Below are 26,504 nucleotides of genomic sequence, written 5' to 3'. Positions count from 1 at the left end.
ACTGAGGGTGGCCTCTAGCCAATAGCCAGTAAGAAATTGAGGCCCTCAGTCCATCAGCCTCCAAGAGTCTGAATCCTGCCAACATCCATGAGCTCAGTAGTGAATCTGCCCCACTCAAGCCTTCAGATGAGAACCCAGCCCTAGCTGACACCTTGAATGCAACTGTGCTAACTCCTGACTTACAAAGCTGTGGAATGACAGATAAGTATCTTTTTAAGCCACTAGGTTTGTGGCAATTTGTTATGCAGCAATAGATAACAAATATAGAGGAAGTATAAGAAAAATAACACTGTAGAAAATATGACTATGGTTCTAATTATCACCACTAAAATCTAACAATTGATTTTATGCTAATGGGCCATTTAGGAAAGATATTGTAATGTGTTTCTAAAAAGTCTAAGAAATAGGGGTTAGGGGAGAGGGGTCATCCTTTACCTTCTTCCTGTGGAGAACCAGGGGAGGGCTGTTGAACGCAGCTGAGCTGCTGAGGGATCTGCAAACCTGACACTAACAGAGCTGGTGTGTGTCAGCCAAAATACCAAAGAAGAGTGAAACCAAAGGGAAAAGCAGATTGGCAGGTATGGGGAGTTAAGAGCAAGAGCTGGGAAGCGAGAGAGAGAGAGAGACAGACAGACAGACAGAGAGATAGAGAGAGAGAGAATGCCAGATGGGCAGTGGGAGGATCCCAGAGCAGATGTCTGAGACAGAGAACGGCTACTCCCAGAAGGAGGCCTGGATGGCTAAGGTCAGGGCCAGTGGAGACAAAGTCATTTATGTGTGGGTATTACTAGAATATCAAGCCTTTTTAAACCTCAAAAATGAGCAGCCAGAAATTTTTCAGGCTTATAAACATCATTGAAGGGGCTTTCATAAAACTTCAGAGCAGGAGGGCATTAAACTCTGAGAAGTAAGGCAGGCAGATCACTTGGCATCAGGAGTTTATCAGCCTGGCCAACACAGTGAAACACTGTCTCTACTAAAAATACAAAAATTAGCTGCATGTGGTGGCAGGCACCTGAAATTCCAGCTACTCAGGAGCCTGAGGCAGGAGAATCCCTTGGACCCGGGAGGCAGAGGCTGTAATGAGCCTAGATCGTGCCACTGCACTCCAGTCTGAGTGACAGAGCAAGACTCCATCTCAAAATAAATAAATAAATAAATAAAACTCTGAAGAGGTGCCTTGCAGCAATATCCACCCAGTGCTTCAGTTATCCATCCGTCATTCCTGAAAGGGGTAGGCCACGAAGCCCAGAGAGATTGCCAAATGCACATCAGCAGAGAAGTGCACAGAACCCTCTAGGCTCTTAAACCAAAGAGGTAGCAGTTGTAGCCCCTTTCAGAGCCCAGCACTGAACTCTCCCAAGGTTTCTACAAGTTGTGTGTGTGCATGTTTCACAAATCCACATGCTCGTGGTACAAGTACACTTGCACAAAACAATAAGCATTGGGGAAGAAAACATGATTAATACTTCTATTTAAAATCTGAGTTCTGCACCTTTGGGTGCTTGTCCTACATTCTCTTCCCTAGTCTTACATTTAATTTTATATTTCTCATGTACAAAAAAATGGAATCACTGACTGGGCACCCTGCTTCTGAGAGTCAGATTGTTCTCACAATATGAGGAACACCCTATGTGAGGGACACGCCATGGGAAGGATTTTATAGCAGGTAAAGGGACAGACACTTCTCAATGCATATGATGTGCCAGAAACTCTGTTCCATCTCTTCTACTCCTTGTAATTCCTCAGAGCGGAACAACCTAAAGCCTCTGGGAAGTTAAACAGTTTACCTGTTACCCAGCCACTGAGTGTCAGGGCCAGAGTTCAAACTCAGGCACCTCTCTTCCACCATACCACATTCAGTTCATCAATCTTTTGAAATTTCTACTGAGCTAAGCCAATTGAAAACTTCCTTGTAATTGCTAGATTATGTTTATGATGGTCTTTTGAATTAAGTATATAAACCAGGGGCATTTTCATGCAGGGTGGGTAAAATCATTTTATGTCTCTTAACCTTTGCTCCATTGTGAGTAAAACTATAGAATGTGACTTATTATAGTCCTAAAGTTAGAAGCCAGAAGAATATATTCTCACAATAATAATGGGGTGATATCCATCTGTAAATTTAAACTACGTAAAATCAGATATGTATAATCCTTAATGGAAGGATGACAGCTGTGCATAAAAATTTTATTTGTAATATGTGCCTCAGATGCATCTCTAATCTACTAGAAAGCACTATAGGTGAGTTTGATTATCATCTTCATATACAGATAATTATTAAATGGCATGATATGTATCTTATCCATTCATAATACTAATAATAGTATATAGTAGTTAATGACCAAATAATAGTAATAGTAGTTAATGACTAAATAATATCTTAGTAACCTAAAAGGACAAATGTCATCCAAATGTACTATACTCAGGAGAAGGGAAGGTTTATTCCTCACAAGAGATCTGTCCCATTTCTATTATAAAACATATAGACAAAGTTCTACATACATTTAGAAAGTCAGATTGGTCAAGAAAAAGCTTCACTAGGTTTACCAATTCAAAGATGCATGCTGAAGTGAAAACATAGGAATTCTATTCATACAGTGTGAAATTATTTATGCTGATTTACTCTTAGAATGATTTAATAGGATAATATCAACTGGGTAAATCAGTCGAGAATACTGTCGCCATAACCATCTTCATGTTTTTTTCTAGAATTTAATTCTTGCTCTAAAAACAGGAGGAGCAGTTTAGAAAACAAAACGAGAACACGCAGACCTTTTCTTCTACACTGTTTGTAATTACCCAGGCTTAGTCAGCTCTTCAAACTTAAAACAAGTACACAGCCCATATATGTCAAATCAGTACATTCCCCAGAACTCTGCTTTCTATAACATTAATCATCTCCAAATGCTGTCATCTCTTATTGCAGAATTGCTATCGAAGTCTGATACCAGCACGGGGATTATGAGGAGAGAAGCACGCACAGAGGGGAGTGAAGCACCATGATGTCTTGGATTTGCCTTCAAAATGCTTCTTCCAAAAAGGTGGGGGTGGAGGTGGAGGCAACAGGACCGGTGAAATACTAGCACTAGTTAAAGCTCTGTGACCTGAATACTGGGGTTCACTATACTATTCTCTCTTCTTGTATATATGACATTTTCCCTAATGAAAAGTTTGGCTAACATTATCACTTCACAACAAAATCAGGAGTCCAACATTATTTATTTCAAAAAATAAACTCAGTGGTATTAGACCATAAAGCCTAGAATATAGAATATCTCAGTGCTTTCACTTATAAACTCCCTCTTCCCCAAATCTGCAGAAGAGCTACAAGAACAGCATAAGGAACTCCTAAATTCACCAAATGCTAACCTTTGGCTACATTTGCTTTCTCTCTCATGTGATACACATATAAATATCAATGCACACTTACATGCATGTATCCTTTTTTCCTCAAGCATTTGAGGTTTAGGTGCAGATATCATGTCCCATTTCAACCACAATAAAAATACCAAATTTAAGAAATGTAACCCTGATACAATGCTACTATCCAATATACAAACCATATTCAAATCTCACCAATTATCACAATATAGTCCCTTTGTCGCATTTTTTTCCTGATCTAGGATACAACCTAGAATCATCCATTGCATTTAGTGGCTTCTTTAGTCTTTTTCAGTCTGAACAGAGCCTCAGCTGTCTTTCATAACATTGATGTCTTTCATGACATGATGTTTCCTCATGATCAGAACCAGCTTATACATTTTTGACACAAGAGGTAGCACTGTGTCTTTCTCAGTGCTTCATATCAGGAAGTACAGGATATCAGTTTGTCCCATTATTGTTTGCTTGTTTGATTGATTTATTTAGAGACAGAGTTTTGCTCTCGTTGCCCAGGCTGGAGTGCAATGGTGTGATCTTGGCTCACTGCAACCTCCACCTCCCGAGTTCAAGTGATTCTCCTGCCTCAACCTCCCAAGTAGCTGGGATTACAGGTGCCCACCACCACACCCGGCTAATTTTTTGTATTTTTAGTAGATACAAGGTTTCACCATGTTGGTCAGGCTGGTCTTGAACTCCTGACCTCGGGTGATCTGCCCACCTTGGCCTCCCAACGTGCTGGGATTACAGGCATGAGTCACCGCACCTGGCCCGACTATTGTTATTATTAACTTTGATTATTTGGTTAAGTTAGTATACTCCAGGCTTTCCCCTCCATTTTCCATTTTCCTATTAATAACCTTTGGGGAAAATGCTTTTTTTTTTTTTTTTTGAGGTTAAGAGCAGAAGTTCTTAACCAAGAAACAAAGAGACAAGCTCTCTGCAGCAGAGAGGGGTCCTAGAGAAACAGGCTGCCCTGAGGGAAATTCCTTAACAATGTAAATAATTCTGTTCCTCTTAAAATTCTCACATAACGTTCAGCATCCATGGATGAATCTTGCTTGAGTCAATTATTGCTATGACAGTTTCAAAATAATAATTTTCTAACCTCTTAGTCTGTCTATATTTTTTAGTTGCCATCATTTGTAAACTTTTTAATAATGACTAGGCTTAGAAATAATGTAACTCAAGATTTTCCACCCATTTTCAGCCAAAGTGAAGCAATTTTCTCTTACAGTCGAAGCATCTGAAATTTTGAACATTTCAAGTAACTGTTTAGCACTGGTTTCTAACCTGGACTTGTTGAGGGCCTCTACCCCTACCCATTCTCTTCCAGGACTGAGCACTGAGTGGAAATTGTTGATGGAGGAGACAGGATGAGGAGAAAGGAAATTGCAGGTTGCCAGCAAGAAGAAGGGAAGGAGTGGCTGCTGGTGGACACTGACTGCAGGGCGGGAACATCAGCCTGTGATGGAACAGGCAAAAATGACACGAGATCAGCCAGGAAGCCAGGAGCACCCAAACGGGGACAGACGTCTCCTTTTACAATAACAAATGCTCATCAATCACAGCCCCAAAGTCCCATCCATCCAAAAATTGCCCAAGATTTCCAGGGTATAATAGAGTTAGATGTTCCCAACATTGCCTAAACATGCCTGGCTGTTCCTAAGAAATTATTCTTACAAACAGACTAAAGTGACTTCAGAAATAAACACCTATAAAAGGAAGTACTAATAATGCAACAAATGCCATAAATGGAATAAAAAAAGAAAAGTAGTACTTCACTACTTTTGTGTTCTGGATGCAAAATATCTGGAATGCTTGTCACTGAGGAAATCATGAAATAGTTCAATACCCAAGTACCACCACTTTACACAACTGGGATCTCAAAGTTCCTCATGGTTTCATGATAACTTACTGAAAACCAAGGTGAAGCTCTCAAGTTCTCCTTTTCTCCTCTGGAATCTGCCCTTAAACGGCATGCTATCTAGACATAAGGACATTTTCTACTGGCTATGTTCTTTTTTGTGAACATTATAGGTTTCCAGGCAAATATTTTAAAAATATCTCCATGTTTTATATAATTTACATGCTACATTCATATAGAAGGTCTTTCTGGATTCTCTCCAGAAGTGACTGGAATAGAACACTTGGATTTCGCCTGGTTTTAGAACCAATTTTTCCCTCAAGGGGAAGTTCTGTGGGGGAGAAAAACGCAGTCAGCTAACCCCCAAAGCAATAGTGTGCCCAGGTTTGATTTATCTTATCCAGGTTATGTATTCAGTTCACGGTGACAAGACAGGACTGCTAAAGTGCTCATCACTCTGTTCCCACCTGCCCCTCAGCTGTCATTTCCTCACCTGCAGAAGTAGGGAGAAGGACAGAGGAACAGTAGTTTCTGTATCACTGGAACTTGTTAGAAATGTAAATTCTCAAGATGCACCCCAGACCTACTGAATCAGAAACTCTGGGAGTGAAGTCCAGCGATCTGTTTGAATAAGCTCTCCGGGTAACTCTGATGCATGTTAAACTTTAAGACCTCATTTTTCACAGTGAGGTGAGGTGGCTCACACCTGTTATCCCAGCACTTTGGGAGACTGAGGCAGGTGATCAAGAGGTCAGGAGATCAAGACCATCCTGGCTAACACGGTGAAACCCTATCTCTACTAAAAATACAAAAATTAGCCACTGTAGTTACAGCTGCTTGGGAGGCTGAGGCAGGAGAATCACTTGAACCTGGGAGGTGGAGGTTGCAGTTAGCTGAGATCGCACCGCTACACTCCAGCCTAAACAATAGAGCAAGATTCTGTCTCAAAAACAAACAAACAAACAAAAAACCTCACTTTAAAAAATACTAATATCAGGGTACTTTTTTAAAGCTCTCTGAAGTAATTCTAATATACAACCAGGACCAAGGACCAGAGCTAACTAAAGAACTGTGTATCTGAGAGAAGCCCTGGGCTCTACAGTTTCAGAATCACCTTCATGCTAACTATCAGAAGGTTGTGGGACTTCAAGCTGCAGATGTGGTCAAGCTTTGAGAGAAATTTTTCAGGACACTGACTGAGAATAGTTTCCTTCTCTCCCTTTTGATAGTAGGAACACATAGTAAGCCTCTCGCATTACTTTTGAATAAGAACAAAGACGAAATAATGATCCTCTACACTTTGAAAACTTTTCAGATTTCTAGCTCCATCTCAGCTGAGAAAGAGCATAAGATTGAGCCTAAAAAACTGCTCAAGAGCTAAGATGGTCAAATATCATCATAATTTTTCATAAACAAAATCAATGGGCAAAAGTTTGATTCTTCAGTACAGTTGAATATACCATATAAGGAAAGAGAAGAAACATTAATCTAAATAAATTGGTATGGAAGCATCTCAGTTTATTTTTCTTGGATACTAAATGTATCATCTTAACCAAAGCATAAGAAAATAAGTAAGAGAACTAGCCAGGCACGGTGGTTCACACCTGTAATCCCAGCACTTTGGGAGGCCAAGATGGGTGGATCACCTGAAGTTAGGAGTTCGAGACCACCCTGCCCAACATGATGAAACCCCACCTCTACTAAAAATACAAAAATTAGCTAGGCATTGTGGCATGTGCCTGTAATCCCACCTACTTGGAAGACTAAGCCAGGAGAATTGCTTAAATCTGGGAGGCAGAGGTTGCAGTGAGCCATGATCACATTATTGCACTTCAGCCTGGGCAACAGAGCAAGACTTCATCTCAACTAAATAAATAAACAAACTGTCTCACTGTGTGTGTGATGCACAATTGCCAGTAGATACTTTGAACCCTTTGCCTTTGTTTTTCCTGAATAATACAGTAAGGCCAAATCTCATGATCTCCTTCTTTGTTGAGTCTTACTTTGTTAAGTAAAGCCTCAACCATAATTTTTTTTCTAAACACACACACATATGTTACATATCAGATGATGGCAAAGCAGCAGAGAGATGGCAACCACCGTTTACTGAAGGTCACCTGTGTGCCCATCACTTGTAAGAGCTATGAATGACAGCCCTGTCCTAATTTAGAGAAACTGAGGCCAATGCCATGGTCCCACTGCTAGTGAATTCTGGAGAAATAAAATACAGATCTGTTCGACTACAAAAACTCCTCTCTGCACTACCCTAAAGCTGTGTTCTTGGCTGGGATAATCGTTTACAGGAAAAATAAATTATTGCAGAAATGTTAACATCTCATTTTCCCATCTCTCTTCCTCCTCACCTCTCAAAAAATACCTCCCAAAGGGCCTCTGTAGCCAGCACACCACTCACCCTTTTGTTTTTTCCTCTGTGGCCCAGACTGGAATCCAATGGCAGGATCCTAGCTCACCGCAGCCTCAAGCTCCTGGACTCCAGTGATCCTCCAGCCTCAGCCTCCCAAAGTGCTGGGATTACAGGCCTGAGACACCACATCCAGCCCATTCACTCATCTAATGAAGTCCCTAACATGCGCCAAGCCTATGCTAGTGACTTTGGATGCTAGGTATAAGGCAGGTATGACCCGGTTTTACCCTGAACTCCCTTTGAGGCTCCACTAATACGTATCTGGCTTCAGATGCAACTAACTTAACCAGTTTTCATAGACCGGATTCCAATTTCTAAAGGCACTGAGCCAGAAAAGCATTGGTGCCAAGATGCCAAAAGCAGGCCAACCCAGCGCCTTCCAACGCTTCCATTCAGAGTTTCCACCTGATGTCTTCAGGCACTCCTCCCATCGACTGACCATGGTAAGCAAATGCGGTCTCCAGCCGGCCCTGTGCTGCCCGCAGCGAACACAGCTCGTGGGCCACTGGGCAGCCAAGCGCTGCAAACCACCCTGATCCCAGGAAGGCAGACGCACAAACCCGATCCAGGGCTCGAGGCGAACCTTGAACTCACAGCGCCAAAAACGCGCGGTGCCTTCGTTTGCCCGGCTTCCTGAAGGCTGGCTCTGGGCCTGGGGGCAGTGCCCGCGAAGGGCTGCGATGGCAGGCCCCGCTGCTCCACGGCATCAAGGGTCCCCTATGCCTTGGCTCCTGGCGCACACCCTTCTGCCACATCCCTCGCGGGGCGGGCCGCCAGGGCCACCTGCCCTTCCAAGCCCTGCCAGGCAGCCAAGGGTGATAAGCCGTGGGGGACCCGGCCGCTGCTCCCGCGAGCCAGCACAAAGGCAGCGTCTGAAAGCCGAGAACTTCCCACCCTGGGCGCCGCGGCCTCCCCCGACCCCCGGGCTTCCGCGGCGGAGCGCACTCACTGTCAGTCGCCATGGTCTGACGAGGGGCTGCCGGGCGGCTGCCCAGGCTGGGGGAACCGGCGCCGAGCCCGGCCGGGCGCGAGCTCCTCTGCAGGCCCGGTGCGCTCGGGGGCCGCGCCGCGCACAGCCCCTCCCGCCGCGCGCCCCCGCCGCGCCGCCCCGCGCCCCGCAGCCGCCAGCCCCGCGGCCGCCGCCGGCGTCCCGAGAGCCCAGCCTCCCGGGCAGAGCGGCCGAGCTACGGCGCCCGGCGGCTGGATCTCCCCTTCCTCGCCTCGCCGAGTCCGTCCCCGACCTCTCCTTTTCCTTCCCGCCCCTCCCCCAAAGACAATGCTCACAGCAACTTGGAAACACGCTCACGGCCACGCCGGGGTCGCCTCTCCAAGCCATCTTTCCTACAACGTTCCCGCTACATTCTTGTGTTCGTGTCACCTTTCCCATTCTCCGCTTCATCCCTAACCTGGAGCTTCTCACCAGCCAGGTTGGAACCCCACACCCAGCCCCAGCTGCAAGGAGCAAAGCCGAAAGAGCTGGGCGTGTGGGGAGGATGAGCCAGGTGCTGGGCATTAGTCCTCCCGGGCAGGAGCTCTCCTGCGAAACCGCTCAACGCCATCCCCATAGGCTCCAAGGGGTCTGTGCTCTTCATGTCACTCTGTTTTGTCTCCAATGTGAAAATAGCTCCCGACACATAGTAGGCTCTCAGCACATTTCTATTGAGTGGGTGAATGGATGACTTTATAACTGGATGCCTGCATGAATGAATGAATGAATAAATGGCCAACTAACTGATTAGATGTCCACTGGATGAGCAACTGACACATGACCATAGCCAACCACAGCCCTGCCTCTGACTAGGGATGGACCCTAGAGTAAGTGGACCAGGCCGAATGAGTGAGCAGGAGTCTTGGGCCTCACAGTTCATTGTGGTTCAGGAGGGCTCTGAACTGAGGCTGTCTGTGAATGTTGTATACACCTTCTCGAAGTCCAAAAAAAAACAATTTGTGATGGATTATTGGGTTATTCTGCCACTAACAGTAATGGCAGAAAGCACAATTACTTTTGCACCAACCTAATATATTAGGGGACAGTGGTACATTAGAAACCCCCATCTCCACCACCAGATTCATCATGTGAAGGATCAAATGGCTCAAATACATGTCCTAAATTACATGGCAGGCTGGATACTTCTTAAAGATACAATCCATTTCGCCCCAGCATGGTGACTTAAGCCTGTAATGGGAGGTCAAAGTGGGAGGAGGATCACTTGAGCCTGGGAGTTCAAGGCTGCAGTGAACTATGATTGCACCACTGCACTCCAGCCTGGGTGAAAGAGCAAGACCCTGTGCCTAGTTTTTAAAAGAAGAAAAAGGTAGGGCACAGTGGCTCACACCTGTAATCCCAGCACTTTGGGAGGCCAAGACGGGTGGATCATGAGGTCAGGAGTTCGAGACCAGCCTGGCCAACATGGTGAAACCCCATCTCTACTAAAAATACAAACATTAGCTGAGCATGGTGGCAGGCGGCTGTAATCCCAGCTACTTGGGAGGCCGAGGCAGGAGAATTGCTTGAACCAGGACCCGGGAGGTGGAGGTTGCTGTGAGCCCAGATGGAGCCACTGCACTCCAGCCTGGGCTACAGAGTGAGACTCCATCAGAAGAAGAAGAAGGAGAAGAAGAAGAAGGAGGAGAAGGAGGAGGAGGAGGAGGAGGAGGGAGGAGGAGGAGGAGGAGGAAGAGGACCAGGTTCAGGGTTCATGCCTGTAATCCCAGCACTTTGGATGGTCTAGGCAAGTGAATGGCTTGAGCCCAAGAGTTTGAGATCCTCAGGCATACGATGTGGTCTCAAGTTTCTCTATAATATAGAACCTGAGCTTTGTTGTCAAGAAGGAAGTGAAAAAGGTGGGTTTGAGGATCTAAGAGCGTGGAAGAAGTTTTAAGGTGCTTCTATTAGGAGGGTGAGAGGAAATGAAAGGGATGAATAGGTGAGAAGAACTTCCGGCCAGTAGTGGAGGCCCTCCTGGAGTTAGATCCCAGAAGTGCAGAAGGCAAGGCAGCCATAGTAAGACACTGTCTCTAGAAAAAATGAAACAAAATTAGCCAGGCATGGTGGTGCATGCCTGTGGTCCCAGCTACTCAGTAAGCTGAGGGGGAGGATCACTTGAGGCTGGGAGGTCAAGGCTGCGGTGAGCTGAGATCATGCCACTGCACTCCAGCCTGGGTGACAGAATGAGACCCTGTCTTAAAAAATAATAAAATAAAAATGCAAAGATACAATTCATTCAATGCACTTGGAGATGCACATTCAACCAAATCAGTAGGTATCACCCCAGCACCAGGCTGGTTGCTAAAAAGACTCAGGAGCAAGGGATGGTCAGAAGCAGCTCCCATGTGGCTAGGCAGACAGGAAACTGCCAGAGAAGAGCATAGGAGTCCCCTCTGGTCAGTTCACAGAGCACGATGAGGGAGAGGATATTCTGATCGGGCTCCACATTCTGATTCAGTCCACCTGGAGTAGGGCTTAGGCGTATCCTTTTTTAAATTGTGTTTAGCCTTTGTTTTAACACAGGTGATTCTGAAGCACCTTTGTAGTTAAGAACCAGAGACCTGGTTCATTTGTCTATTCCCAAAAGCCAACACTCTTGAAATGGGTTGGATGGGGAAAAGGAAAAATTAAAAGATGACCCTGGAGTCTTGAGTCTATCTGTAGCTCACAAACCAGGAGGTTAAGCTGGTGTGAGGGCAAAGAGGGTGGGTTGGGTTTGGATTCAGTTGAAGGGTCAGTGGAATATGTGTGAGGCTCCTTATTCATTAATCAAACTGGCTTTTCCAAATGAGAAAAAAGAATGACAGTTCAAAGTATATGTTCAATAAATGTTTTCTGAATAATGGACCTGTTGGATAGCAGGTTTGCATAGCACTAGATGTCAGATGAGAAGGGGTTACTGAGCAAGTAGATTTCACCAAAGCAGAGTTCCTAAGCATAGGTAATTCTCTTAAAAAGTTTATTGGTGGCCGGGCACGGTGGCTCATGCCTATAATCCCAGCACCTTGGGAGGCCAAGGCGGGTGGATCACGAGGTTAAGAGATCGAGACCATCCTGGTCAACAAGGTGAAACCCTGTCTCTACTAAAAATACAAAAATTCGCTGGGCATGGTGGTGTGTGCCTGTAGTCCCAGCTACTCAGGAGGCTGAGGCAGGAGAATTGCTTGAACCCAGAAGGCAGAGGTTGCGGTGAGCCGAGATTGTGCCATTGCACTCCAGTCTGGGTAACAACAGTGAAACTCTGTCTCAAAAAAAACAAAAAAAGTTTATTGGTGAAGGAATAAAAGAGGATGGAGAACTTTGGAAGAGAGCAGGATCAAGATAAGATGGGTTTTGTTTTAAGATAGATTTCTGGACACATATTCAAGTATTTAATATATAAAAGAAGAAATTTTCACTTTATAACTAAATTAACTTCTTGGCCCAAGCCCCTATTCCACTGTTAGGGAGTTTGATTTTACTCAGTTTAAGGTAAACTCCATTTCAGGCTTTTCTCAGGCAATTCAAAGTTTTCCTTCCCCATTTTTTCGTGAGGTTGCATCTATGGTTGGAAGGACAGGTTAGGTAGCAACAGAAATATTAAGAGGTATCAGGCCCTATCTGTCCTATTAGGATGTACCTCTTCCTTCTGGACCTCAGAGTTCATCAGACCTCCAAGCCAGGAGTATGGATGGCAGCCACCACTCTGTTCTCTCCTCCACACCAAAGCCCCTTCAGGTCTTTTTCTCCCTGACTTTCCTGTTGCTTTGGAGAGGAAAAGTTTGGCTATTCGTCCATTCTATTCTGAGGCAACAATGAGCTCTCTGGAGTCTCAGGCCTTTTCTTACAAGTTACACAACCATTTCTTATGATTCCCTTACCATGGGGTGGAGGGGAGCTCTGCATGATGGACCACCAACCAAGACATTTAATGTGACATGAGACAAAGGTCCCCCAGCCTATCTGGAAGTTCTACCACCTCCCTTCCAATGCCTGGCAATGGGATGTTTTTCTAAGAAGGAGTATAGGATGTTTTCAGCTCCATGTAACTGCATAAGCGTGGCTTAAACAATAGCACACCTTGTTATCTATCAAGGGATCCAAAGGTGGGTGGTCCCATGGTTGGTTTAGCACCTCCACAACGCCCATGAGAACTCAGACTCCCCATCTTCCTCCTCGGCCATAGGAAGGCTGCTGCAGGACAAAATCTCCCAAAGCCAGTCGGGGAGGGGTATATTCCTCCTTGTCTCTCTCTCTTTCTTTTTTTTCTTTTTGTAACAGAATCTCACTCTGTCTCCCAGGCTGGAGTACAGTGGTGCAATCTCCACCTCCTGAGTTCAAGCATTTCTCCTGCCTCAGCCTCCTGAATACCTGGGATTACAGGCACCTGCCACCATGCCCAGCTAATTTTCATATTTTTAGTAGAAACGGGGTTTCACTATGTTGGCCAGGCTGGTCTCAAACTCCTGACCTCAAGTAATCCACCTGCCTTGGCATCCCAAAGTGCTGGGGTTACAGGCATGAGCCACCATGCCCAGCCTTGTCTCTCTGTTTTTATCAGAGAAGGAAATATTTGTAAAAGCCCTCAAAGGCCTTCTCCACCATGCTAGAGGCACTGGAAGCTGGGAACAAAAACATCTGTTATTTTCAGCTTTCATGGCTTGAAGTGGATTCTGACAACAAGGAAGAAGGCAGGGGAATGACTGCCAGGCCCACCATCAATGTCTGCCATCATCTTCTCACACCCGGCAGATTTTCACCCCACTGCTGTCCTTTATGACCCTTTCCCTCCCCATGGCTAAGGAAACCTATCTCCTAACAGGCTGCAAAACTCACTCTTGAAACATCCTGCTTCCTTGCAAATCTCTTTGTCTTACACTTGGACCTTCGCTTTTGAAATTGAAAAGCCAAGATTATGGCTCTTTTGGTTGCCTCCACACCTAAGGCCAGAGATGGTAAAGTCTACTTAAAAACAGGGAGACCCATGTGATACATGAAATTATGTAACAGGAAGGAAAAATGCATAACTCCATAGCAAGCTAGGATTTCTTCAGTGCACTTAAAACGTGAGAGGAAAGAGCCACTGAAGAAGAGGAAAGATCTAAAATGCAAAGAAAGGGCCAGGCACAGTGGCTCATGCCTGTAATCCCAGCACTTTGGGAGGACATGGAGGGCAGATCACCTGAGGTCAGGAGTTCGAGACCAGCCTGACCAACATAGTGAAACCCCATCCCTATACTAAAACCACAAAAATTGCCTGGCTATGGTGGTAAGAGCCTGTAATCCCAGTTATTCGGGAGGCTGAGGCAGGAAAATGACTTGAACCTGGGAGACTGAGGTTTCAGTGAGCTGAGGTCACACCATTGCACTCCAACCTCGGTAACAGAGGGAAATTCCATCTCAAAAATAACATAACATAACATAACATAGTACAAAATGCAAAGAAAGGTAAGAAAAGGTATTACTAACAGCATGGCCAGAACAGGCAGAGAATTTCACCTTTGAGAAAGAGCCATTTTCAGTCTCAGAAACATAAGTTGAGGAAGAGAGAATGATATGATGCCAAAGGATTTTATGAAGAAGGAGGTTAAGGGAGCTCAGGCATGTGATGTGGTCTCAAGTTTCTCTATAATATAGGAACTGAGCTTAGTTGCCAAGAAGGATGGAAGAAAGGGGGGTTTGAGGATCTAGGAGCATGAAAGAGGTTTTTAAGTTTCCTCTATTAGGAGGGTGGGAGGAAATGAAAGGGATAAATAGAAGAGAAGGACTTCCAGCCAGCAGTGGGCGCCCTCCTGGAATTAGACCCCAGAAGTGCAGAAGGCAAGGCAGCCATTTGGAAGCAGGTAGTGGAAGCAGATGGAAATTGAATTCTAGGTCACTGTGTCCCCAGAATAGCCAGCCACAGGGCTCAGGGGATTGGGAGAAATGAGTGAAGCCACAGCAGGAGTGGTGAGGGAGAATGCTGAAGAGCCCGGGGCCTGGAAATCCTGATAGGTAGGAGGACAGACTCAGGTGGGCTGGGTGAATGTTAGCTCTTGAGACTGTATGTACATAATACAGATTAGGACAGAAAAAGGGCAGGACTGAGCAATTGCATTTCAAATGTTTCAGTTGGCCAGGCACAGTGGTTCACGCCTGCAATCCTAGCACTTTGGGAGGCCGAGGCAGATGGATCACTTGAGGTCAGGCATCCAAGACCAGCCTGGCCAACATGGTGAAACCCAGTCTCTACTAAAAATACAGAAATTAGCCAGGCATGGTGGCAGGTGCCTCCCAGCTAGTCAGGAGGCTGAGGTAAGAGAATTGCTTGAACCAAGGAGTCAGAGGTTGCAGTGAGCTGAGATCGTACCACTGCACTCCAGCCTGGTGACAGAACAAGACTCCATCTCAAAAAACAAAACAAACAAAAAGTTTCAGCTAAGGTAATTTATGATTCTTACAGGGCTCTTCTAACTTATTTGCTATAATAGTAATTCAGCTATCACCATCCACATTGCTTACGTTCATTTCCAGAATAAGGCAGGACAAAGACCTTTTAAGCACACTACTGGATAGAGGCTCTCTGACCCTTGGCTGATGACCGCATCCTGCTGCTATAAACAAGAAATAAGAGCAAGGCAGGGTGAAGGGCTGCAGCCACATGCTGAGTGGGTCTGTATCACCGTGGAGACTATTTTTGGTTGAAATAGCTACTGCTTTTTCTTTGTTGCAGTAGGTGAAAATGGAAAAATTATTTTAGCTATGCATGTGGCCTGCAAGCTACAGAGCATTTTATCTGACACCAAAGGAGAGGCATTTTTTATTGTTTTTATAGAACTTATCTTTGAGTTTCATTAAGTGTCTATATCTCTTTGCAATAATATCTATGCATATTTCCTAAGCCTCTGAACTCAAGTACTTCAGAACATTCAAATATGACATTAATTATGGTAATAATTCTAGGACCTAAAAAGTAGCCATTAGATAATAAATAAAATTAAGTTCTGATTTAACTCTTGCAAGTCATATAGAGAATGAACAAAAGTAAGACAGGGCTAATCAGGTGGAATTCTGGTCTGAAAGGTGGAAGGTAGGGTCTAGGTCTGATGTTTAAATTTCCAGCAATCACTAGAGAGATTCAGTAACCCAAACCCAGAAAGCCACTGGTTTATGGTTACCTGTCACCCTCTACAGGTTGCCCCTATGCTGTCTGAACATGTACAGGTAGGGTAAGTAGGTAAGGAGTCTATAAGGGAGAAATTTAGAAGAATTAAGTGTGGGAATAACCAGTCTCAAGAAAAAAGTAAGATTCTGTAGACCAGGCAGACAAATAGGTCAATGGATGGCACTGTTGTTCAAAGCTGTATATGTGAGTACTTTGTTTTTCTTATGACTAAGTAAAGCCTATTTTTTAAAAGTACTTTTTAGGCTGGGCACAGTGGCTCATGCCTGTAATCCCAGCACGTTGGGAGGCCGAGGTGGGAGGATCACTTGAGGGTCAGGAGTTCGAGACAGCTTGGTCAACATGGTAAAACCCCATCTCTACTAAAAATACAAAAATTAGCCAGGTGCTGTGGTGCATGCCTATACTCCCAGCTATTTGGGAGGCTGAGGCAGGAGAATCCCTTGAACCCACCAAGAGGTGGAGGTTGTAGTGAGCTGAGATCGTGCCACTGCAGTCCAGCCTGTACAACAGAGCAAGACTTCATCTAAAAAAAAACCAAAAAGGACTTTTTAGTAGTCATTCAAAAAATAGCCCAAAAATGTATTATCACTTCATTTCACAAGTACACAATTATGGAAATAACACTAACAGTCTCAAGCAAAACACACTCACCCTAGGGTTAAGTATGCTTAGAGGAGAGAACAGGGACCCAGGAATGCATCATCATAAATCGCTCTTCTTGCCAAAACAAGCTTAGGCCAGCTTTTACCAAATATGAGCCTCAGGCTACCTGGTCCAGAATCACCTGGGGAATTGTTAAAAATGCATATTTTTAGCTCCCAACCAATACTTACCGGATCTGAAGCCAGCAACAGGACACTATAATCTGCATATTAGCTCACCAGGTGTTTCTAACACAGCCAAAGGTTGGAGAACCTCTAGCTCAGGTAGCAGCAGCTGGTCACAGAATAATAAAACTGCCTGGAGACCTGGAATTTCACACCTGGGAGTTTCTGCTTCAATCTTCTCTATCTACAATCAAAAGCCACTAAATGCTAAGAATTAAGCCAGTAGGAAACAAATTTAGTGTTAACAAACTTTCTATATGAATGACTCTTACTCATATCTAAATAAAGATATCCAAGTCTTCTTCTTTTTATCCTCCATGAAGATAGTGAACTGGTTATAATTCTCTACAATTAAGTCCCTGTTTCCTAACTGTCTTAGTCTGTTTGGGCTGCTGTAATAAAACACCACAAACTGGGTGCTGGTAAACAATAGCAATTTATTTCTCCCAGCTCTGGAGACTGGGAAGTCCAAGATCAAGTAGCTGGCAGATTCAGTGAAGGTCCATTTCTCCCTGTCACCTCACATGGTGAGGGGTCTCTCTGGGGCCTCTTTTATAAGGGCACTAATCCCATTCATGAGGGCTCTGCACGAATGTATTACGTGCAGTACTTGCAATATCCACTGAGATTCAGACTTGTGTGTGGTAGTTAAAAGTGTAGGCTTGGGCCGGGCGCGGTGGCTCACGCCTGTAATCCCAGCACTTTGGAAGGCTGAGGCAGGTGGATCACGAGGTCAAGAGATCGAGACCATCCTGGTCAACATGGTGAAACCCCGTCTCTACTAAAAATACAAAAAATTAGCTGGGCATGGTGGTGCACGCCTGTAATCCCAGCTACTCAGGAGGCTGAGGCAGGAGGATTGCCTGAACCCAGGAGGCGGAGGTTGCGGTGAGCCGAGATTGCGCCATTGCACTCCAGCCTGGGTAACAAGAGCGAAACTCTGTCTCAAAAAAAAAAAAAGTGTAGCCAGACCACGTGGCTTCCAGTAACGGCCTCCTCACTCACCAGCTCTGTGATCTTGAGCATACTACATACCATCTTTGTGCCTTTGTTTCTTCTGATAAATTAATACCCACTAGGAATTCCCACTTTGAGTAGTATGACAGATAGATATTCTCAAAGGGCCTTCTCATTCCTCCTGAATATACTACTACAAAAAAATGTCAATACATTCCTGTGCTCACCAGAAAGTAGCTGAATCACCAAGGAGAAAAACAAACCAATTAGCTGAAACCAGAGCAAGAAGCAGCAAGATATTAAGCAAGTGGCGTAGAAATCAATGAAGTGGAGTCGACCCAATAACTCCTGAAATCAAAAGATCCAACTTGGAGCTTAATCTGATATTCCAGGGACTCAAAGGACTTTAGAGGTACCAGAACAATAGTATTATTGGCTCACAGAAGAAGCAAACATAAATCCTCTCTAAAAGAAAGCATCCCAAATTAAGTCTGCAGGATTCAGTATAAGAAAATGTGAGCTCCAAATACAAGGATACAAATCACCACGAGTGAGAATCACCAAAACAACAAATAATAGACTGACTGATTGAATTACAGATACTGAAATTAATATACAGGATGGAAATTATGCTTGAAATATTTAATGAAATAAAAGGTAAAATTGAAAAGCTGATCAAAGAATGAGAGGATATAAAAAATATAAATAAAACTCTCAAGATACAGAAAAAATGAAAAGTAGAAATTAAAAACTAAATGGATGGAGCTATTGACCAGAGGAGCTATTAGCTCCTCTTGGCGCCACAAGTGTCAGGCCAAACAAGGCCTTCCTAGAAGGCTACACCTGCCTGGTTTCATTTCCTGTAGTCACCCAGCCTGTAAATATTGCTAGAGATAGTCTACTCATTTAATGAAAACCTGATATCATAAAAAGTGTTTAAATCCACCAAAGTGCTCTGACTTGAACTCTGAGGAGTCATTCTGCATTTTTCATTTTCTTCTCTGAGGAAATTAAGTTTCAATTATGGAGATCCAGAAACATTATAAAGCAATTTAGGCCGGGCACAGTGGCTCACACCTGTAATCCCAGCACTTTGGGAGGCCGAGGCAGGCAGATTATGAGGTCAGGAGTTTGAGACCAGCCTGGCCAATATAATGAAACCCTGTCTCTACTAAAAATACAAAAATTAACTGGGCGTGGTGGTGTGCACCTGTAGTCCTAGCTACTCAGGAGGCCGAGGCAGAAGAATCACTCGAACCCAGGAAGCGGAGGTTGCAGGGAGCCAAGATCACGCCACTACACTCCAGCCTGGGTAACAGAGCAAGACTCTGTCTCAAATAAATAGATATAGATAGATAGATAGATAGATAGATGATAGATAGATAATAGATAGATAGATAGATAGATAGATAGATATTTGGTCCTAATTCTATCAACTGTAGTTTTGTGAATGAATCATATTTATAAATATGAGGGATTTTTTAAAAAGCGGTAACAAGACAAATTATATCGTGACTGGTTGGTTCATCTTTATTTACAAATAAACAGGATGATTTTCCAAACATATACTCTCTAAATAAAGGACAAGGTATTTCATTTTTAAATGCAAGACAAAAAGTTTCTGCTGGGAAAATTTCATGAGCAACTTGTTAAAATTTACAGAGAGAATACATTTAGTTAACCAGCTATAATAAAATGACACATAAAGTTAGCAAAAGGAGCAATAAAACAATTATGCTGCAAGAAACTTAGAGATAAATCAACTATTTAAAACATGTAATAAAGGCAGAAGAATTAACCATTTGTGAGACTTCAGCAAAATTTATTTCATTTAAAATCAGACACACCATAAGAAGTTCAGGTTCAACAAATCCTATGGGTGTCGTCTTCTCTAAAAGCGATTAAGTAGCTGGACAGAATGGCAGGCAGCTGTAGGCCCAGCTATTTGGGAGGGTAAAGCAAAGGATTTCTTGAGCTCAGGAGTTCAAGACCAACCTGGTCAATATTGTGAGGCCTTATTGCAAATAAATAAATAAATAAATGTTGTCAACTGAAGATATCATAGCCCATTTAATTGTTTGGTGTTAAAGTATTTAAAAATTAGTCTGTAGGTAATATAATTATATGAAGGTTTTCTTTTTTGTCTTAAATAAGATTTTTTAAAACCTCATATTAAAAATGCTTGGAAGAAAAAAAGACTAGTGCATACAAAAATATTTTCCTCATAGCATAATCTGTAATTAGCCTGATCAAGCTCTGTAGCTCACAACCAAAAGCAAATTAATTATATAATTTGATTCTGTAGTGCTTAGCATTTGAGGAAGATCAGCCTCCTTGAAAATCAGGGATTTTTATCATATTTTCAGAAATGCATCAGTTTATTTCAAGTCATTAGGTTAATAAGACGCTAAATTATGATCACATAGCATTTGGCTGACTTAAATGAGTTAAGTCATACTCCCAATCTAAGTGGAATCTTGATACACTAGCAGACACCCTGCACAAATCCAGGGAAGATGGTTCAGTAACTTCAGGGTAAATAGGAGGATATCACCTAATAATTACTTTCCGTGATAGCAACTGTAAGGGATTCCATGCTGGAAAGGAGATATGCATGTTTATACAAGTTTACCTGAGTGCACCCCCCTGTTTACGGAACTGGGCAGGTAGGACTCAGGCAGAATGTCATAGTCTTGCCTATCTGAGGAGTCAGAGAATGCAATTTGGAGTGTTAGAGTGGTTAGGGGAAATCCCTGAAAGGAGCAATCATAGAGAGAAACTCCAAAATGTGTGTTTAAAATCCCCTCAGATCTTTGGCTGCAAGCAAGGCAAAAATCCTCATGATTCTAGGGCAAATAGCTAGAAATATGAAAGTCCCAAGCAGGTATTTCAGCAGCTGACCACCCAAAGTTCTCCTCAGTTCCACGTTCAAGCCCTGCAAGAATAGAGTGATTGTGGCAAACACTTCACACTTTCCATTAAACTTCAAACAGGCCACACCTTAGATATAAGGACCACTTCCAGGACTAAGGGATTTGCCCTATAACTAAAGGACCAAGCCGAATAGATCCACCCTAACAAAGCCTACCATCAGGCCCCTATAAGTACGTGATGTTCTGTCAGTAATTTAACTGCCTTATAGAACAAAACTCAACACTCTTTAGAGGAAGGTGATAGAATCCAGAGTACCTAAGATTTATTATTACACAATAAAACATTAGTAGACAGGGAAAGAAACTGGAAAATGTATACCACCATTAATAGAAAAACAGTCTGGGCGCAGTGGCTCATGCCTGTAATCCCAACACTTTGGGAGGCCGAGGCAGGCAGATCATGAGGTCAGGAGATCGAGACCATCCTGGCCAACATGGTAAAACCCCATCTCTACTAAAAATACAAAAATTAGCTGGCTGTGGTGGTGGGTGCCTGTAATCCCAGCTACTCGGGAGGCTGAGGCAGAAGAATCACTTGAACCCAGGAGACGGAGATTGCAGTGAGCCGAGATCACACCATTGCACTCCAACCTGGTGACAGAGCGAGACTCCATCTCAAATAAATAAATAAACAAACAAATAAATAAATAAATAGAAAAATAAATCCGTTAATAGAAGCAGATACTTCTCTTTGGGGGAAACAGATATACTGATGTCCCCAATGTTGAAACTAGCAAAGACTTCAAGGTAGCTAAATTTGCTAAACCTATAACACCTATAGTATAAATGTATAATATCTATACAATACTACAGTATAAACCTATAGAAAAAATGAAAAATGGTCATAATTGGTGAAGAAATGGGACATTTCAGTGGAGATATGAAAACCATGAAGAAGGACAGAGAAACATTAGAACTGAAAAATACTACATCTAAAATTAAAGTTATTGAATGGGATTAACAGCAGATTAAATACAAAAGAAGAAAGGATTCATGAACTTAAAGATAAGTCAAATCATTCAATCTGAAGCACAGACAGAAAAATTACTGGGGACATGGTAGGAAGCCACAATAACAGACGTGACAGTATTAAGCAGTTAACAGACATGTAATTGGAGTCCTAGAAAAAGAAGCAAGTGAGACCAGTGCAGAAAAACATACATGATATACTGGAAAAATTAGCCACACTAGGCACATCATACAAATGGACAAAAATGAAGTTAAAAAAAAAACTTTAAAAGTGGTCAGAGAAAAAGGGCACATTATACACCAAAACATGTAAGAATGAAAACTTCTCATCAGAAACAATGAAGGCGGAAGATATGCAACAATCCTTAACGTGCTGGAAGAGATGTCTACCTAGAATTCAAAATCCAGCAGAAGTAACCTTCAAAATTGGTGAAATAAAGACTCAGAGGCCGAGGCGGGTGGATCACGAGGTCAAGAGATTGAGACCATCCTGGTCAACATGGTGAAACCCCGTCTCTACTAAAAATACAAAAAATTAGCTGGGCATGGTGGCGCGTGCCTGTAATCCCAGCTACTCAGGAGGCTGAGGCAGGAGAATTGCCTGAACCCAGGGGGCGGAGGTTGCGCTGAGCCAAGATCGTGCCATTGCACTCCAGTCTGGGTAACAAGAGCAAAACTCCATCTCAAAAAAACAAAAAAAGACTCAGAAAAACAAAATCTGATAGAATTCATCTCCCATGGAACTAAGCTTCAATAAATTAAAAGAATGTCTCCAGGGTGAGGGACAGTTATCCCAGGTGAAAGCATAGGTTTGCATGAAGGAATGAAGAGAAGTGGGTAAAGTTCCTATGTAGGTAAATGTAAGACCTTTTTCTCCTATTTTTTTTTCTTCTTTATTTAAAGCAAGAAGGCCGGGCGCAGTGGCTCACGCCTGTAATCCCAACACTTTAGGAGGCCGAGGCAGGTGGATCATGAGGTCAAGAGATCAAGACCATCCTGGTCAACATGGTGAAACCCCATCTCTACTAAAAATACAAAAAATTAGCTGGGCATGGTGTGCGTGCCTGTAATCCCAGCTACTCAGGAGGCTGAGGCAGGAGAATTGCCTGAACCCAGGGGGCGGAGGTTGCGCTGAGCCAAGATCGCTCCATTGCACTCCAGCCTAGGTAACAAGAGCGAAATTCCGTCTCAATAAATAAATAAATAAAGCAAGAATATAACTGTATTATGGGGTTTATATCGTAGCAGTTAAATATGATGACAATAGTACAAAGGATGGAAGAGGACAAAATGGAATGTATCCATCCCTAACTTACAGGTAGATTTCAGTAAGTCTCATATGCAGATTGTAATCTCAGAGCAAACCCACGCAGTCTAACTCTTCTACTGTCAAGTGAACATTTTATTTTTTTTGAGATTAAGTCTCACTCTGTCCCAGGCTGGAGTGCAGTGGCACAATCTTGGCTCACTAGTGATTCTCCCGTCTCAGCCTCCCGAGTAGCTGGGACTATAGGCATGAGCCACCATGCCTGGCTAATTCTTTTGGTTTTAGTACATAGAGGGTTTCACCATGTTGGCCAGGCTGGTCTTGAACTCCAGACCTCAGGTGATCCGCCTGCCTCAGCCTCCCAAGTTGCTGGGATCACAGGCATGAGCCAAGTGAACATTTTTTGCCATTACTTGTTTACATTATGAAGTTGCAATATTGACAGTAATGTATAGCATCATTATCATTTCCATCAAATCCATGATTAGACTAACAAATCTATGAACTTTTACAGGCTTGCCCTCCTCACAACCCCTTCTGAAGAAAGCTGACAGAGTTGGGTCCTTCCCCATTAATTTGCCCTGTCCTGAGGTGTACCACCCTTCTATACTGTCCACAATTGATTGCATCAGGGATCTGTGCCCTGGTTAAGGGCCACCATCCTTTCAGTTGGACATAAGGGAGGCCAGGGCTGGCAAGGTGGCTCATGCTTGTAATCCCAGCACTTTGGGAAGCTGAGGCAGGCAGATCACTTGAGGTCAGGAGTTCAAGACCAGCCTGGCCAAACTGGTAAAACCCCATCTCTACTAAAAATGGAAAAAATAAGCCAGGTGTCTTGATGAGCGCCTATAATCCCAGCTACTTGGGAGGCTGAGGCACGAGAATCTCTTGAACCCAGGAGGTGGAGGGTGCAGTGAGCTGAGATTGCACCACTGCACTCCAGCCACAGCCAGGGCAACAGAGCAAGCCTCCATCTCAAAAAACATTAAAAAGAGGCCTGATGTGGTGGCTCATACCTGTAATCCTAGCACTTTGGGAAGCCGAGGTGGGTGGATCACCTGAGATCACGAGTTCGGGACCAGCTTGGTCAACATGATGAAACCCATCACCACTAAAAATACAAAAATTAGCCTGGCATGGTGACACATGCCTGTAATCCCAGCTACTGGGGAGTCTGAGGCAGGAGAATCACTTGAATCGGGGTGGGGGTGAAGGTTGCAGTGGGCCAAGATCACGCCACTTCACTCCAGCCTGGGCGATAGAGCAAAACTCCATTTTAAAAATTAAAAAAAGGGGAGTCCAGTAGCCAGAATGATCTCTGTCCAGCAGGAAGCTCTATTTTGGATTATAGCTAATAAAATCAGTCAGATACTCTTTCAGGAACTATAGAGAACAGGCGAAGTAGCGGAGGGGAAAGTGGGCAGAGAAGTTAGACAGCACATGAATAAGAAGATGAACATTGTAATTGCAGAGCAATGGACATCCACTTCAAAAGCAAGGACACAACCTAGCCGTCTAAGCTGCTGGTGTTCACTACATGAAAAAGAGCCATTTTTTCCAGCTCTCCAAGAAGGTGTGCCTCTGATCAGTATTAAAATAAGCCTCTAGCATCTAAGATAATGTGAATGTGCCTTTGTTCCTTGTAAGTTAAAGGAGGCAGCCCGAATTCATCATAAAAATAAAAATTCAGACCTGCAATATACAGCACATTAAAATAAATAAGTCAGGCATAAAAAATACCACATTAAAAGGTATTATACAACCTGAAGTCTAGGCGTTGACATTTACTTTAATAGAGGGAATAAGAAAAATGTGAAATGAAAATTACTCTATAGTTGTTCAAAAGATAAATGAAAATGTGAATACTTAAGCACCCACAGAGTTCACTCAATGGCATTTAAAAAGCAAGCATCCTTCAAACTAGAATTCAAGAATCAAGAGTAAGTTAGGAAGATTAGTAATTATGCTTATTTTCCTGGGCTCTTTACACCAAAATGAAAGTAATTTCTTCCCCATAAAGCTCATTTTTAAAGATACCTTAATTAAAGATATTTCATCTCTCTATACATGCGTAAATCTTTTTGTCATAACCAAAATAGGTTACTGGAAAGAGAATATGTATTGTAGCTAATTCAAGTTGAAAAAAAGAAACCTGGGTCTCCTTCAGTTGTTAAGCCATGAGAGCTTGGTCTCATATCAATCTGAAGATCTGTGTAAACATGTAAGCTTTCAATTATTCTGACTTTAAAAAATCGCTCCAAAAGTCACCACATAATTACTTCGGTTTCCTTGGCATCCAAGTACTTTTCAAAAGCTTACTTTCTAGCTGTAATTATTCTGAAGTTTAGCATTTGTGTTTTTGCATTTCCAAAGCACTCTGCAGTGCTTAATGTTTTTTTAACAAGTCAGTAAAATAGTTTTGTAGCACTTAAAAGTTTTTAACATAGTTCCCTAATAAACCACTGTTCTGAAAAATCCCTCTTTAAGAAAAAGCCTCTGCTCACAAATTTGTTCATTGTCTCTCCTTTTGCTTGCAAATGGTACGATTATGTCTATCTTAGGGAACAAACACTTTAATTGGGTATTAAAGAAACTGGGAATGTTCCCCTCATTGAATATATCTACTCACAGTTAGGAAAACTTTGAGTTATTAAGACAAAGGGGTTATAAACCCAGATGGGATCTTAGATGTGCTTATAACATAAAACCCATAACAGTACTACAGAAGGGAAAAAAAGACAACACTATGATTTCTCATAGAGAACTTTTCCCAGGGTAGCTTTCTTCTGAATAAATTAGGATACTTTACTTTCAAAGTAAAAAATATTCCCCTAATTAAGCATCCATACAAGCTGTAATTTCTTTATGACTCCACTTTTTATTCATGGGTTTAAGATATCCCAAGTAAACCTGGAATATAACATTAATACTATTATCATTCTAATTAGCTACTTTGAACAACACTTTCATATATTGGGATTTCTGGAAGTGGTGTGATTTTAAAACACAGCTTATGTTTATATACACTGCCACAACCCCTCTTCTCCCACAAAATATTAATTTAGTAAATATTTAATACTGAAATCATGCTTTGATCACTTGGCACAGTTATTACAATTAAGTTGGCATGACCAAAACACCAAAAGCATTGGCAACAAAAGCCAAAATAGACAAATGGGACCTAATCAAACTCCACAGCTTCTGCACAGCAAAAGAAACAGTCGTTAGAGTGAATCGGCAACCAACAGAATGAGAAAATATTTTTGCAGTTTACCCATCTGACAAAGGGCTGATATCCAGAATCTACAATGAACTAAAACAGATTTACAAGAAAAAAACAAATAAGCCCATTCAAAAGTGGGCAAAGGATATGAACAACAGTTAACAAAAGAAGACATACATGAGGCCAACAAACATAAGAAAAAATGCTCACCATCACTGGTCATTAGAGAAAAGCAAATCAAAACTACATTGAGATACCATCTCATGCCAATTAGAAGGGTGATCATTAAAAAATCTGGAGACAACAGATGCTGTAGAGGATGTGAAGAAATAGGAACACTTTTACACTGTTGGGGGGAGTGTAAATTAGTTCAACCATTGTGAAAGACAGTATGGTGATTCCTTCAAGGACCTAAAAATAGAAATTCCATTTTACCCAGCAATCCCATTACTGGGTATATATCCAAAGGATTATAAAACGTTCTACTATAAGGACACATGCACACGAATGTTCATTGCAGCAC

General features: G+C 42.8%; 1 protein-coding gene across 15 annotated transcripts in view; it reads right to left on the bottom strand.

The window, feature by feature from the left end:
- The window catches only part of SYT16 (synaptotagmin 16), a 294,214-nt gene extending 284,828 nt beyond the window's left edge, over positions 1 to 9,386 (bottom strand). For 7 of the 15 annotated variants that reach the window (XM_054240011.2, XM_078335071.1, XM_078335078.1 and 4 more), the window contains exon 1: positions 8,623 to 8,747. Coding sequence is in view for 5 of the 15 variants with exons in the window: in XM_035260680.3 (XP_035116571.1) it covers positions 8,623 to 8,635 (13 nt within the window). In the remaining 10 variants the exon portion in view is untranslated. Of the gene's footprint in view, positions 1 to 4,674; positions 4,847 to 8,267; positions 8,748 to 8,957 lie in introns of those variants that run through there. The other 8 variants (XM_078335076.1, XM_035260678.3, XM_078335077.1 and 5 more) reach the window with 6 other exon arrangements.
- Between the last annotated feature and the right edge of the window lie 17,118 nt (positions 9,387 to 26,504).

Source organism: Callithrix jacchus, chromosome 8 (genome assembly GCF_049354715.1).
Source record: "Callithrix jacchus isolate 240 chromosome 8, calJac240_pri, whole genome shotgun sequence".
NCBI lineage: Eukaryota > Metazoa > Chordata > Mammalia > Primates > Cebidae > Callithrix > Callithrix jacchus.
This window is presented reverse-complemented; position numbering and strand designations above follow the sequence as displayed.